The 15,704-nt window shown below is 38.2% G+C and overlaps 1 protein-coding gene across 1 annotated transcript in view; it reads left to right on the forward strand.

Moving 5' to 3' along the window:
- The window catches only part of HERC1 (HECT and RLD domain containing E3 ubiquitin protein ligase family member 1), a 146,045-nt gene that overhangs the window by 71,915 nt on the left and 58,426 nt on the right, over positions 1–15,704 (forward strand). Inside the window, exons 27-35 of the mRNA XM_080934559.1 lie at positions 1,878–2,093; positions 2,325–2,445; positions 2,648–2,885; positions 2,994–3,181; positions 6,209–6,364; positions 7,797–7,903; positions 8,407–8,517; positions 10,441–10,617; positions 15,090–15,329. Coding sequence (XP_080790685.1) covers positions 1,878–2,093; positions 2,325–2,445; positions 2,648–2,885; positions 2,994–3,181; positions 6,209–6,364; positions 7,797–7,903; positions 8,407–8,517; positions 10,441–10,617; positions 15,090–15,329 — 1,554 coding nt within the window. The remainder of the gene's footprint in view (positions 1–1,877; positions 2,094–2,324; positions 2,446–2,647; positions 2,886–2,993; positions 3,182–6,208; positions 6,365–7,796; positions 7,904–8,406; positions 8,518–10,440; positions 10,618–15,089; positions 15,330–15,704) is intronic.

The following is a 15,704-nucleotide window of genomic DNA, read 5'->3' on the forward strand; positions in this document are numbered from 1 at the left end:
GCCTACAATGCCACCAACAATGGAGGAGTTTCTCCACATCCTTGCCAGCATCTCCTGTCACCTGACTTTTTGATCTTAGCCATTCTGACTGATGTAAAGTGGAATCTCAGGAACGTTTTGATTCTCATTTCCCTGATGACTAAAGATGTTGAGCATTTCTTTAGGTGTTTCTCAGCCATTCTGTATTCCTGAGTTGAGAATTCATTGTTTAGCTCTGTTACCCATTTTTTTTAAATAGGGTCATTTGGTTCTCTGGAGTCTAACTTCTTGAGTTCTTTGTATATTTTGGATATTAGCCCTCCATCGAATGTAAGGTTGGTGAAGATCTTTTCCTAATTGGTGGCTTGCTATTTTGTTCTATTGACAGTGGCCATTGCTTTTCAATTTTATGAGGTCCCATTTGTCAATTGTTGATCTAAGGGCCTGAGCCATTGGTTCAGGAAATACTCCTCCCCCCCCCCCCATAGTGATGTGTTCAAGGCTCTTTCTCACTTTCTCTTTTATTAGATTCAGTATATCTGATTTTATGTGGAGGTCCTTGATCCACTTGGACTTGAGCTTTATACAAGGAGATAAAAATGAATCAATTTGTATTCTTCTACATGCTTTCTTTTTTCCACTGGATGGTTTTGGCTTCTTTGTCAAAGGTCAAGTGACCATTGGTGTATGGGTTTATTTCTGGCTCTTCAATTCTATTCCATTGATCAACATGTCTGCCTCTGTACCAAAACCATGCAGCTTTTATGACTATTGCTCTGTAGTACAGGGATGGTGATTCTCCCAGAAGTTCTTTATTGTTGAGATTGTTTTTGCTGTCCTAGGTTTTTTGTTATTCCAGATTAATTTGAGGTCTTCAGACCAGTTTCTCTTTTTGAATATTGATGATAAAACACATCAAAATTATCATTCACCATACTCAAGTAGGCTTCATCCCAGGAATGCAGGGATGATTTAATATATGAAAATATGTCAACGTAATCCAATATATAAACAAATTCAAAGGAAAAAACCCACATGATAATCTCATCTAGATGCTGAAAAAAACCTTTGACAAAATACAACATCCCTTCATATCAAAAGTCTTGGAAACATTAGGAATTCAAGGCACATACCTAAACATAATAAAAGCAATATACTGCAAACCAATAGTCAACATCAAGTTAAATGGAGAGAAACTTGAAGCAATCCCACTAAAATCAGAATAAGACAAAGCTGTCCACTCTCTCCCTATTTATTCAGTATAGCCAGAACAATTAGCAATTACTTTAAAAAGGAGGTCAAAGGGATACAAAGAGGAAAAGAAGTCAAGGAATCACTCTTTGTGGATGATATGATAATATGCATAAGTGACCCCAAGGATTCTACCAGAGAACTCCTACAGCTCAAACAATTTTCACCAAGTGGCTGGATATAACATTTACTCAAACAAATCAGTAGCCTTCCCCTACTCGAAGGATAAACAGGCTGAGTAAGAACTTAGGGATACAACACCCTTCATAGTAGTCACAAATAATATAAAATCTATTGGTGTGACTCTAGCTAAGCAAGTGAAAGATTTGTATGACAAGAACTTCAAGTCTCTGAAGAAATCAAAGAAGATCTCAGAAGATTGAGAGATCTTCCATGAGCAACGCAATTCCCATCAAAATTCCAACTCAATTTTTCATAGAGATAGAAAGAGCCATGGAGCACATTAAATCCTGAGTCCAGGCCTCAGCACTAACGCAGATCTTCTCAATGTATGTGTGACTTCTTTGATATATTTAAAGAGGCTTTAGATGCATTTTAATTTAATAAACAGTAATATAATACCTGTGGCATACAGGATTCCTTATGTTTGAGTTTAGTGACAGAGTCTCAAATGTTTTTCCTTCAAGCTTCGTTTGGAGGCACTTCACCAGATCCTCACTCTATTGTCTGGCATGGAGGAAAAGGGTAACATCCTGCTGACAGGAAGCAGGTCGAGTTCAGGCTTTCAGTCATCCACCCTGCTCACATCTGTGAGACTGCAGTTTCTAGCAGGGTGTTTCGGTCTAGGCACTGTTGGACACACAGGAGCCAAAGGAGAGAGTGGCCGATTGCATCACTACCAAGTAAGTGGCACACATGATATCCTGCTTTGTCTGCAGTTCTTTATCTTTTATAGAGCCAGGGGCACTGTCTGGAACCTGGTGATGTATATGACTGAGGTTAAAATTCTCAGAGCCTTTAAATTACCTTTAAAGATCTTTCATTGTCTGTATAAGTTTGTGAATCATACATTTGGGATTAGGTGAGTGATTGTAGTATTGTGCTGATTTTAAAAGTAACTCTGTGTAATTTAGGATGGGATCAGAGCAGCTAAAAGAAATATTCAGGTTGAAATCCAGGTGGCTGTTCATAAGATTTATCAACAATTGTCTGCTACTCTAGAGAGAGCCCTTCAAGCAAATAAGCATCACATTGGTGAGTAAATATTTCTGCAAATATTTTGGCCTAAGGTTATGGTAGAGAATTGTCTTTATTTTATGTTTAATATTAGTAGACCAGTATAAAATACTTGAAAATTAAATACTAGTTTATATTATCATTTATAGTTTGGGGAAGTTTATTTTAGTAAATATTTAATTTTGAAGAGATTCTCAACTGTCTTTCTCTTCTTTCTTAGAAGCCCAGCAACGTCTTCTTTTGGTTACAGTTTTTGCGCTCAGTGTTCATTATCAGCCAGTTGATGTTTCTTTGGCAATTTCCACTGGTCTGCTGAATGTATTGTCACAGTTATGTGGCACAGACACCATGTTGGGACAGCCCCTGCAATTGTTGCCAAAGACTGGTGTTTCCCAGCTTAGCACAGCTTTGAAAGTGGCCAGTACAAGGTTGCTCCAGATTCTCGCCATCACCACTGGGTAAATAAATACTACAAAGGTCTTGAGAGAATGAGGTGGGGCCTGTCTTTCCACAGTGTCTGTCCCGTTTTGTGTTCTCATTCTTACTTTTCCTGTTATTTCACATAGAACCTATGCTGATAAACTGAGCCCCAAAGTAGTTCAGTCCTTGTTGGATCTACTCTGTAGTCAACTGAAGAATTTACTGTCCCAAACTGGGGTACTATTTATGGCCTCTTTTGGAGAAGGAGAAGAGGGTGAAGAAGAAGAAAAAAAAGTTGACCCCAGTGGAGAAACTGAGAAGAAAGATTTCAGAGGTAGTATAAGCTCTTTTTGTTTTCTCATTATGTGCAGATACTTGTTGAGTCTCCATTGTGTGCATGTGGTAAGAATATTGGCTTCTTTCTGTTTGTGATATGAAAAGATTCTTGATGGTTTGTGAGCCCTTTATCTACACATACGTATGGCTTAGATGAGCTTCCAGCTGAGCCTCCTCTGCTCTGCTCACTCTGGTGCTGCTTAGAGCTACTGCTCCTTCTCAAGGTTCAGCCTCTTTTGGCTGCCTCAACTCTAAGGATCTAGATTTTTAGGGGACGAGTTCTCCAGGCTATCTAGGGAGAGACTAAGGTGTCTTTTGAATTATTTAGTTCTACCAAACCTCTAACCATAATCCTGGCCTGACTGGTTCCCTGAGAGGAGGGCTTTGGTAACTGGGAACTGGATTGTAACCAGAAGAACTGAACTAACAGAATTTTCCCTTACATTTGGCCAGTATAATGTTTAGTTACTGGTCCCTCACTTGTTATATATTGAACACACTTTTTAGTTTTGTGTCCAGTTGCAGTAAAATATCTTGACAAAAGCAACTTAGAGGAGAAAGGTTTTATTTGGCTCATCATTCCAGGTTCAGTATCTGAGGTCCAAGAAGTCACAATAGCAGAAACTTCAAGAACAGAGAGCACTGGTTTCCACTTCTGTCAGGGAATCTTATCACCGTTTCCAATAGGATCTGTGTCTGAAGCTGTAGGACTACTGCCTGTGTCTTCTATGTAATTACAAGAATAAAGGTCTAAAATTGCTCATTATTTCTAAAGTATTGTGAGTTCCCATGTCTCATTCTCACAGTGCCCTTTAAAAGTCCCTTCTGGGTTAGAGGACAGACAGAAGAGAGTAAGCTACTTCACCATTCTTTGCTTTAGTTCTGTTATCTATAAAGTAAGGGTAAGTACAAAGCCAGTTCTGTAAAGATTGTTTTGAGGACTTGATACATGTGAGCCCAGAACATTATCTGGCACATAATTTAGTGATTGTTAATATTTAATATTTTAATATATAATATTCATAATTAAATGGTAATTAGATTATATTAATATTGCTGATTTTTGTGGGGAGTAATAAGAAAAGTATACTGACCAGATACAGAATGATAAAGCATTGTCTTTGTTACATTGACATAGAGACATGGTAGAGGTAAACTTGTGAGCAGATATGGTCCAGTACAAGAAACTCAGAAGAATTATCTGAATTTCTTATGTCAGAATGTAGGAGTATGGTACTGATTAAGAATTAGCTTTTTAGTTTCCAGAGCCTAAGACAATCATATGTTTTTTTTGTTTCTCTCCCTTAGTTGTGTATAGAGAGTTACTCAGAGAGCTTAAGCAGACTCACAAATTGGTTAATAAACAAAGTATCCTTGCCTCTTCCTGCTTTTCTGAGATGCACTGGAGTATAAAGAGCTTCTAAGGTACTAGGTTCTTGCCAGTCTGTGCTACTGCACACACAGACAACAGGCAATGTTTCTGGAATTGTATAATACTTTTAAAAGTACTTAAAAAAACAAAAAAAACAAACCCCAGAACTAATTATTAGCTCTTATGCATTCCAAGATATATGTGCATTTTAGAAAAACTCTCTTCCTTTTTTCTAATAAAATACTCTCAATTGCTTTTGGCAATGATATTCCAGTGACAATCAGATTTAAATATATCAGTCAGAAAAACAGCTACTTACTTTAAGCTGGTCCAGTTCCAAGTCATCATTTTGTTGGCTACTCTTTAACAAGTTATAGAGTTATTTTTTAGCCTATAAAGCCTCAAGAAAATTATATCCTTAGCTGGATGTGCTGGCAGATGCCTAGAATTCCCACTAGAGAGCTTAGATCAGAGAAGAACATGAACTACAGACTAGCAGTGCCCATCTAAGAAAACAACAAAAATTGGGATTCTTCAGTATCTAGTAAAGAAAGACACAATTTTTCCATGACTAGGTCTTGGCATGTGTGATAACAGATGAAGCACACTTCCGTTCCTTTCTAGTTGTACTAGAGAGAGGGCCAGTTTGGAAAATGGCTAGGAAGAAGACTGACTCTAAAATCAGCAATGGCCAGTCATGCAGAACCTCTGATCTAAAATACACAAGGTCTTTATTCCAGCAGATTTTATTAACCTGCTTTATATTAGGGGTCTCCAGGCCCAAAGTGTCCTTGAGTTTACGGTCTCCTGCCTCACTCTTTTTCTCCTGAGAGCAGGAGTACAGATGTGCACCTCCACGTGCTCTAATTTATTCTACAGCTACGTGCTGGAGACTTTATGCAGGGAGAACAAAAGGCTTCCTAGAAGAGGAACTGATCCTGAAAAGAGGTGCAGAGGCAGGCTTTGAGTGAGAGGCAGAGGTATATAGGAGAGGCTGATACTTCTGTGTTCTTTGGATTAATATCATAAAAATGTTCTGTATTAAATAAGAGACAAGGTACTGTTTGGAGGAGTTGTAAAGTAGTTCTTAGTTTCCTCTCTAGTTGTCCCCAGCAGTCTTGTTCACCCATCACAGCAGACAGAAGTCCTCCTATGCTGCATGCAGCTTCCTGTTGTCAGGATAGCATGTCACTTTCCAGAGGTCTCTTCTCTTTCACTTGTATTTCTTACTGGGGCATTCCAGAATCTCTGTGAAGGTAGCACTGTTGATAGTGTCTCCGATTATTGCAGATGTCCATGTTCTTCTTGAGGACTAGCATTCTGTCCCTTTGCCTCACTAGTGTGCTTCTGGTTCTCTACATGGGACTGTCCCAGGATAAGTAAATATGAACGGGATTTATAATAAAGGGTGTGTGTGTGTGTGTGTGTGTTCTTCTATCTAGCGTGCTTCTGCTTCTGATCCATACATAGAAACTTGTTTCATTCCAGCTTCACTTAAATTTTTACTTTTCCCCATTCTCTGGTTTTCTTTGGTAGCCTATTGAAAACCTAGACTGGGAATTAGATTTGTACTTAATGTAATTACAGCGTAAGCCGGATAAGGTAAACCTTAGCCTTTCAATTAAAATGTAAATTTATCTCTTCACCTTTCAGCTGCTCTTAGAAAACAACATGCAGCTGAACTCCATCTAGGGGATTTTTTAGTTTTTCTTCGAAGAGTTGTATCTTCAAAAGCAATTCAATCAAAGATGGCTTCCCCCAAATGGACAGAAGTGCTTCTAAACATAGCATCTCAGAAGTGTTCTTCAGGTATGTCTGCTGCCTTTGTTTAGAGTATTTTTGTGTGTTGCATGCATTTTATTAAGGTAATGCTAGAATTTTAACAACACTGGGCACTTGATCTTGATTTCAAGAATTTTTCTTCTTTGACTTTTGATTATTTATTTATTTGGTACCAATTTTAAATGCAAATTTTTGGAGTAACAATTGGTAAAGAAGTGATAATGTCAAGTGGTGCTGGAGAAAGTATGATTTAATCTAGAGAATTTATCCCTATTTATAGATTATAACATGTACTAAAAATAAGACAAGATGTGTATAGTATATAATTTACTGAGTCTGACCTCACATTTTAGATTGTCAAGTCAGATCTGAATTTGTATGTTCCCCTGTATCATGGTGTTATTTCAGCTGCTGTGACTGGGACTTCTATTTGTGTGGTGTCTATGACTGTTCTGTATAATAATCTAACTTCTTGTTTCAACCTAAAAGTCTGGTAATCTTCTACAGGTTACTGTAGTACTGTATAGTACTGATAGTATTTTGCTTTCTATAGTTTTGATTTAAAAAGTAGATAACAGAAATTGAAATCTGGCCATTTAAGAATACAGTTCAGTGCATTAAGCATAGTCAGTGTTCTGTTCTTCCCATCCATTTCCAGAACTTTTTCATTATCCCTATCTAATGTGTTTGAAACTTGTAGAATTGTAATACAGTAACTGTAATATAGTATTCCATGTTATGGGTTATTATATGTTTATGTTCTCAATATACTTCAGCAATGTTTATTAACTAGTATAACTTACAGCTTCTTTAATGATGTGAACTTTATATCATGTTTTTAAAGAATAAGGTAAAAGATACTCATTTATTTTCACCTAATTTATAAGGTTTGTCTATAAGAAGAATACATACTTACTCACCAAAATTTTGTTTTTACTTTTTCCAACTTTAGAAAAGTACAAACTGCTTACTGTATATTGTAAAGGGTACTTTGATCAACATGTATGTGTGTGTATACGTACATATATAAACATACATACTCGTGTGTGCATACACACACACACACACACACACATGCATACGGAGAATGGAAGATTATGCTTGGGTGTTAGAGGCTTGCAGTATGGCATTTTGGTCAAATTATTAAACTGAACCTCTCTTGGCTCATTAAACTCAGTTATAACTCAGACTCTGAATTTAGGATTAATGTGTATGAAATACATACTGTACTTTTAACTCAATGTTGCAGTACATTGAACATGTACATGAAGTATATTAGTATATCTACTAATAGTCCTAGATTAGGTCCAGACTTACTGTGACAATAGGTTAAAATACAGGCTTATAAACAGTTTATAAACTGCTTTGTAATCTTAGAAAAATTTTATTTGAAGTGACTTTTAACTCTGGATGCCAGTCATATTGGTAACGACAAATGGTGTATCTGCTGTGTGCCCAGGTATTCCTCTGGTTGGTAACTTAAGAACGAGACTCCTTGCTCTTCATGTCCTAGAGGCTGTGTTACCAGCTTGTGAATCTGGTGTAGAAGATGACCAAATGGCCCAGGTTTGTATTTTTTAAGTTATTGGAAAATACTTTTTACATCTTTAGTATGATTCACCCAAAACTGAGAGTTACTAATGTCTCGAGTGGTAAATGTGTTTGTCTTTAATAGCATAGTCTCTACTTCTCAGATTGGTTTGTTTATCCTTTGTTCTTAGGAAAGGGAAGAAAATAAGCTGTAAGGTATAATAAGTAGAGGAGCAGGATAGACATGTAAAGTCAAAAGGAAAGGACAGCCTACAGTTCCTTAGATTGGGCCTCTAGAGAGAGAAACGTGTGAGACTGTAAAGCTGAAAATGTCTGTACCTAGAAAGGAGAAATAAAACCAAGCCATTTTGTAGTGAGATGATGATTTTTTAAAACTAAAAGTATTCCACATAGAAATGCCAGACATAACTTTTGGATATTAGTGTAATCAATCTTCATGTCCCATTGAATATTACAAAATAAACATATGTAACATTTCTCTCTATAAATTTTATCATTCTTTCCCTTCAATACACCAGGTTGTTGAACGCTTATTTTCCCTTCTGTCAGACTGTATGTGGGAGACTCCCATTGCTCAGGCCAAACATGCTATTCAAATAAAGGAAAAAGAACAAGAAATAAAATTACAGGTAATTGGTTCTTTCCTCAAAAGGTGCTTTTAGGCCTCAGAAGTAAATGCCATAGTGCCTGCCTCTGTCTCTGGTTGTGAAGTTCTACTGTGAGGGGCCTTACTGTAGAATTTGCTCTACATACTCTGTGTTTTCTCTCTTCCCTCATCCTCACCTGTCAAATCATATTTTTTTCTATGAAGCCTTCTTGATTATTCCTCTTGTCTTTGCCACTGTATTTCTCAAAGGAGTAAACTGTTATCCAACATTCTGTCTCTCTTTGGAGAGGGCACATTGGTTCCAGGCCTCCGTTCTGTACCCAGTCACAGCAGATGTACTGCCAGAGGGAGTCAAGAACTGGAGGTCTGAGGTTTACCTTTCCCCTCAGCAGCTGCATCCCAGCCCGAGAAAGGGAGGTGGACTCCAGGAGGAGCAGAATCTGGTCTGATTGGGAGCAAGGGCTGAGGCTACTAGAAGGGCTGGAAGAGAGAAAGCCTCTCTGGAGTTTTACACTCTGTTCTTTAAGGTGAAGGCCTTTCCCATGATAGTCCTTAATGAAGCTGCTTTCTGATGATCCTTGCTTGTTCTTACTGCTTTATTTGATGGTGCATGTGAATGCATATAATTTATATATACTTTATTCAGGGTGAACTAGAGATTATATACCTCTTGCAGGAAGGGAAGGTCATTGGCTGAAGCCTCAAGGCTTTTTATATCTCGTTAGCATGGGGAAGAACTCCATGTGTTATGCTACCTGACTGAATGCCCATGGTCTTTAGTCAGGTGTCATGATTATGTGTTCCAGAGCAGGTACAGAAGCAGGTAGGGAATGGCTTCACTCCTGCTCTTCTCAATTAGGAGATTCCTGGGGTTTGAACTCATTCAACCTTAGCAGTTCTTCTGCCTGTCCGTAGTAGTCCCACATCCTTCAGTAAACTACACCTCAGCTACTTCTTTCTATTTCTTCAGTCTAATTGCTTATCATCCGGCAAGATGCCAGAATTCTATAAAGTAGTAGCATTGCATTTATAGCTGTTCTTCAGTATGTAGGAATTGGTTCTAGGACCATTGATGCTTGCCCAGATCAGTTGATGTTCAAGTCTCATATATAAAATGGTATGGTGTTCATATATGACTCATACAACTCTCCTATAAACTTTGAATCATTTTTACGTTTTCCAATATATCCTATAGTGTAAAATTTTGTTCTATTTAATGAGAAGAGTCTATGCATGTTTAGTACCAGTTCAGTTGGTTTTTAAAGTATATTTCTAGTCCGTAGTTTGTTGAATTGGTGTAGAACCTGGGATATAGAGGACCCACTGCTTGCATCTCTTATTCTTGTTCTCTGTGTGCCCATCCTTGTGGCCATGAGGCTCCACTGACTTCCAAACTGGATTCTACTTCACAGATTTTCTGATTTGTCTTCCACCTTAGAAAATGATCTTTAATTCTTCTAGGTTTTTCTTCCTCTGCTTAAGTGTTGGGTTATTGTGTGACCTAGTCATAATCCCCGTCCTCATCCCCCAACCATCACACTCTTCCTTTTTCCATATTTAAGGAAACCTTATTTGGCTCGCTATGCCATTGATGCCTAAGTTTTAAATGCTATTTTCCATTAACTCACCACCTGAATGATAACCTAACAGACAGATTATACTTAGCTCCATCACACTCTGTTCCTTCCCCACCTTCTCGTCATTACTGAAGAGAGAAACCTTGGCATTACCACCCTGGATTCCTGTCTCATTATGTACCTAACTCAGTTAATCTCCATGTACAATGAGATTACTAAATGAACAATAAGCTCTTTATAGGCACTATATTTCTACTGTGTTGCACAGAATCTAAAACTGGCAGATATGTAAGAGCTGTGAAGTAAAGCAAGGAATGTATTAGAGATCTGTTTACTCTCAAATATTGACCCACCTTCCTTTCTGGTAGAAGCAAGGAGAGTTGGAGGAGGAGGATGAAAATCTCCCCATACAAGAAGTCTCTTTTGATCCAGAGAAGGCTCAGTGTTGCATTGTGGAGAATGGACAGATCCTAACTCATGGCAGTGGAGGAAAAGGATATGGATTAGCATCAGCTGGGGTGACTTCCGGGTGCTATCAGTGGAAGGTAAGGAGAATTCTTAGTGGTGGTTTTATTGTTGTTTTGTACTTTTAGTTTTTAAAAAACGTTGTTCATGGGGCAAAACTCACAAGAACTACAAACAACTACAAAACGCTGAGAACAAGAGAAATAGTCTTCTCCAGGGAAGAGCACACCAATTGGTTATTGGTTATGACCGGTAACACCAAATAGTCAGCCCTGACAGCTTGCATAGAAGTAACATTATACAGACTGAATAGGTTGTACGTATATTTAGGTCCGAAAATGCACATGCACGCAAGCAACGAAGAAAAAGAAGCCATGAATTTAAGAGAAAACAAGGGAGGGCATCAAATAGCTTGGGGGGGGGGGTTGTAATTATATTATAATCTCAAAAATATTTTTAAAAGATTTTTGGTCTTATTTCTCTGTGTTCTTTAATTAAAAAACAAAACCTATGAAAAGGTGTATGTTTTATGTAAATGATGCTCTGTCATGGTACTGTAAGTGGAAAATGTAAAGGAGCTACATAAACTCTACTATTTATGTAATACTAGCCTAAATTACCTTTTTTTTTAAATAATGGATTAAAAGCATGTGGAATAACAGGGTCACACAGTCACACAATTTAGTGAAAATATACCACCAGATATATCCTATTTTTGCCTGGAAAAGCTGTTAGAGATGCCACATCAAAGCTTTTTACTAGGTACTGACTTATAATTCTGCATGACATGTGTTCATAGTTTAGGTTCCCAAAAGGAAAGTGTGTAAGTCTTATTAATTAGGAAAAAACGAGGTATGCACAGCAAAGCCAGCCTTATCAGTTAAGGAAGGTTGTTGTTGTTTTCAAATCAATAGAAGGAATAGTTTATTGGTCAAGTTATCCAGTGCCAGTCATGCCAGCTTACAAGCAGGACTTTCTCTGCTGTATTAACCCCTTTTTGTACTCAATCTATTTCATCGATTCTTGGCCACAATGCATTACAGCGAAACTATAACAGGACCCCATGAAACTAGTGAGACCAAACCATAATATTGACTTAACTTGTGCCATTTAGGTGTGTTGGACTTAGCTACTTAAATTTCATGTGACTTTATTCTTAAGGTTTTAAAAATCATTTTATTCATTTACATTTTGAATGATATCCCCTTTCCTAATTACCTCTCCACAAATCTCTCATACTATCTCCCCTCTCTTCCCCCTTTCCTTTGCCTCCATAAGGGTGCTCCTCCACCTACCCCCACCTCACTGCTCTAGCATCCCTACACTGGGGTATCAAGACTCCACAGGTCTGAGGACCTTTCCTCTCATTGATGTCAGACAAGGCCATCCTCTGTTACATGTGTATCTGGAGCCATGGGTCCCTCTATGTGTACTCTTTGGTTGGTGGTTTAGTCCCTGGGAGCTCTGGGTGGTCCAGTTAGCTGATATTGTTCTTCCAATAGAGTTGCAACCCCTTCATCTCCTTCAGTTCTTCCCTTAGGGGTCCCTGGGATCAGTCTGATGGTTGGCTATAAATGTCTTCATCCGTATTGGTCAGGTTATGTTTGTTTTTTATTTTGTTTTGAGACAGAGTCTCACTATCTAGCCCTGGCTGGCTTGAATTCAGAGATTTTCCCACCTCTTGTCAAGTGCTGGGATGTGCTTCCATGCATGCTGTTTCTCCCTGTGTATTTTAGGAGCCCTGTGTTAGTCCTTTCAAAATGCTTCCATGATGGGCATGAGCCTTTAGGATAGACTTGAATTAACTTTTAAAGTCTGGCTTGGGTATTAGTTTAACATAACACAATTCTGATCCCTCTAGGGTTGAGTTGCTTTCATTATGAACTGCTGTCCACAAAATACAGTTCAGTAGAGCCCATGTTAGTATACTGTAAGTCAATCATCTACAATTGCTAGGGCACCTCTACTCAAGACAGGTAGTAATGGTCCTACCTCCCCTGTGTGGCCTGTATTATGAAGCCTCCCACTCTCCTGTCTGTTTCTATTTTATTTGAAATGATTTAATTGAGTTCCTTGTTTCAGAGGGACTGTCTCACGTAGTCAGTTTCAGAATTTTGTTATCTTTGACTTTATTCTTTCTGTGTCTACACTGTCAAGGTGTTTTGTGAGAAAGTCAGAAGTGGGAGCTTACCCTTGCTGTCCTCTAGTCCATCCAGTTGGAGTTTCAAGTGATGGCAGCAGCACTTGGGAGTGCCTCCTCCCTCCCCTTCAGAGGAGAGCAGTTAGGATCAGCATTAATATTTCATGCCTCCCCAGGCCTCCAGCTTTTGCTTTCTCACCTTGTAAGAAACATGGTGTACCTATATAGTAATTATAACTTGAATTTTTTTCAGACTTGAACATTTAAAAAAAGTTTTATAGATCTTTTTACAAAAGAGTTGACTACAAGGAGGACAACCAATTTCCATACACAAATTTTTATAAAGAGTTAAACAGAAAGATTAGGAGTTGGTTAGGACAAATCCCAACTTTGTTTTCTCAAAAAAAAAAAAAAAAAAATTTAAAAACCTACCTGTTGGGGATGGAGAGATGGCTTGGTAGTTAAGAGTGCTGGCTGTTCAGAGGACTCTGGTTCAATTTTCAGCATCAACATGACAGCTCATCACCATTTGTAACTCCAGTTTGCAGGGATATGATTCTTCTTCCGACCTTTGTAGGCTCCTGCATACATGTGGTAATACACTTATATTCAATATAAAACATAACCTCTTTACCCCGATTATATATATCCAGTCTTTCGGAAATGTCTGTGTGTCAGGAGTAAGGGCAGGGTTATAGAATTAAGCTGATCATACCTAAACTGAATGAACACAGACTGTCAGAGGCACATGTTACAGTCAGGGGGTTGAGTCAGTCCTTTAATGAGTGGAGGGAGGGTGTTAGCCCCTGTAGTTTCCATCCTTTTTGAATAGAATGTACAAAGAGAGTAGTTGCAAAAATCTGTGTATAAGAAGTTGAAGCTTTCCATGAATAATTTTTTTAATTAAAATGTTTCTTTTATTGAGATTATAATATAGTTACATCATTTCTCCTTCTCGTTTCCTTCCTCCACACACTCTCATACATCCCTTCTTGCTTGCTTTAAAATTCATGGCTGTTTTCATTAATTGATGTTATATACGTGTGTGTGTGTGTGTGTGTGTGTGTGTGTGTGTGTGTGTATTCCTCAACACATAACTATAACCTGCGCAGTCTGTTATACTACTTGAATGTGTACTTTCAGGGCTAACCCTTTGGTATTTGATAACAAATTGGTGTGTTCTTCCTGCTCTCAGCACCCTTTGGTTGTCTATGGTTATTGTGTAGGCAGGGTCAAGGCCTCATGGTCTCTCTCCCATCCACTTTGGCACACCTATTGTTGTCCTTGTTCAATTTAGGGTGTAGCCTCTGACATTACTAGGAGACACACTCTTATAGCAAAGTCTCTGGTCCTCTGGCTCTTAAGATCTTTCTGTGTTCTCCACTGCAGCATTCCCTGAGACTTAAATGTGTGTATGTTTTGTAGAAGTATCTGTCTTAGTTAGGATTGCTATTGCTGTAAAGAGGTACTATGATCATGGCAACTTTTATAAAGAAAAGCATTTAATTGAGATGGCTTACAGTTTCAGGGGTTTACAGTTCATTATCATCATGGCAAGAAGCATGGTGGTGTGCAGGCAGACATGGTGCTAGAGAAGGAGCTGAGAGGTCTACATCTTTTTTTTTTTTAAATTGGATATTTTCTTTACTTATTACATTTCAAATGTTACCTTCTTTCCTGGTTTCCCCTCTGGAAACCCCCTATCCTATCCTCCCTCCTCCTGCCTCTATGAGAGTGATCCTCTCACCCACCCACTCCCTCCTACCTCCCTGCCCTGGCATTCCCCTACACTGGGGCATTGAGCCTTCACAGGGCCAATAGGCCATCCTCTGCTACATAGGCAGCTGGAGCCATGGGTCCCTCCATGTGTACTCTGTGGTTGGTGGTTTAGTCTCTGGGAGCTCTGGAGGGTCTGGTTGGTTGATGTTATTGTTCTTCCTATGCTGTTGCAAACCCCTTCAGCTCCTTCTGTTCTTTCTCTAACTCCTCCATTGGGAACCCTGTTCTCAGTCCAGCGGTTGGTTGAGAGCACTGTATTTGTCAGGCTCTGGCAGAGCCTCTCAGGAGGCAGCTATATCAGGCTCCTGCCAGCATGCACTTCTTGGCATCCATATTCCCTCAGCATCATAATTAAATTGTAAGCTTAAATTGTTCACTTTAAGTGCTATAGGTACCAAAGGTTATTATTTATATTTATAAGATGAATAAATTTGCCTTATAAAGTATTTATAAAACAATGAAGTTACTTGATTTTTATTAGTTCTTCTTTGAAAAGAAATTTAGTATGTTCCTATAAATGTGTAAATATTATTTATAAACATATTTTTTCAAGTCTCAATTAATATAGTAATAACACATAGTTTATAGAATTAATGAACATTATGAATTGTGTTTTTCTTTTTCTGTTTTTAGTTTTATATTGTGAAGGAAAATAGAGGTAATGAGGGTACATGTGTTGGAGTTTCTCGCTGGCCAGTACATGACTTTAATCACCGCACCACCTCAGACATGTGGCTCTATAGGGCTTACAGTGGTAACCTCTATCACAACGGAGAACAGACTCTGACGCTGTCCAGCTTTACTCAAGGCGATTTTATTACCTGTGTGTTAGACATGGAAGCCAGGACCATTTCCTTTGGGAAAAATGGAGAGGTACAGAAACCTGTTCACAAACATGATTACCTTTTCTTCCTCAAATTTAAATTCCACTCAAGTTATGAAGTACTGGTTATTTAGTGTTTAGGTTATTTACTTTCCTCTCCCCCCTTCCTTTTTGATATTCTCTGGTTTTTAAAATTCTTTATCAATACCAACCTTATAAAATGTGGTAAAGATCAAGCAATATTTTTGTAACAAGCAAACAGTTTAGGATCTGATATTCTGTGTAGCATTGCCTTGGATATATTGATATATGTATGGCTCTGGTAACTTTTCTTCTATCTTAGAACCTTTTAATTTAAATGTGCTACATAGTATCAATTTAAAAAGCAACTTTAGTTTCCTCTGCTTCTCCCCTGTCACACTCTA

The sequence above is a fragment of the Micromys minutus genome, assembly GCF_963924665.1.
Source record: "Micromys minutus genome assembly, chromosome: 21".
Classification (NCBI taxonomy): Eukaryota; Metazoa; Chordata; class Mammalia; order Rodentia; family Muridae; genus Micromys; species Micromys minutus.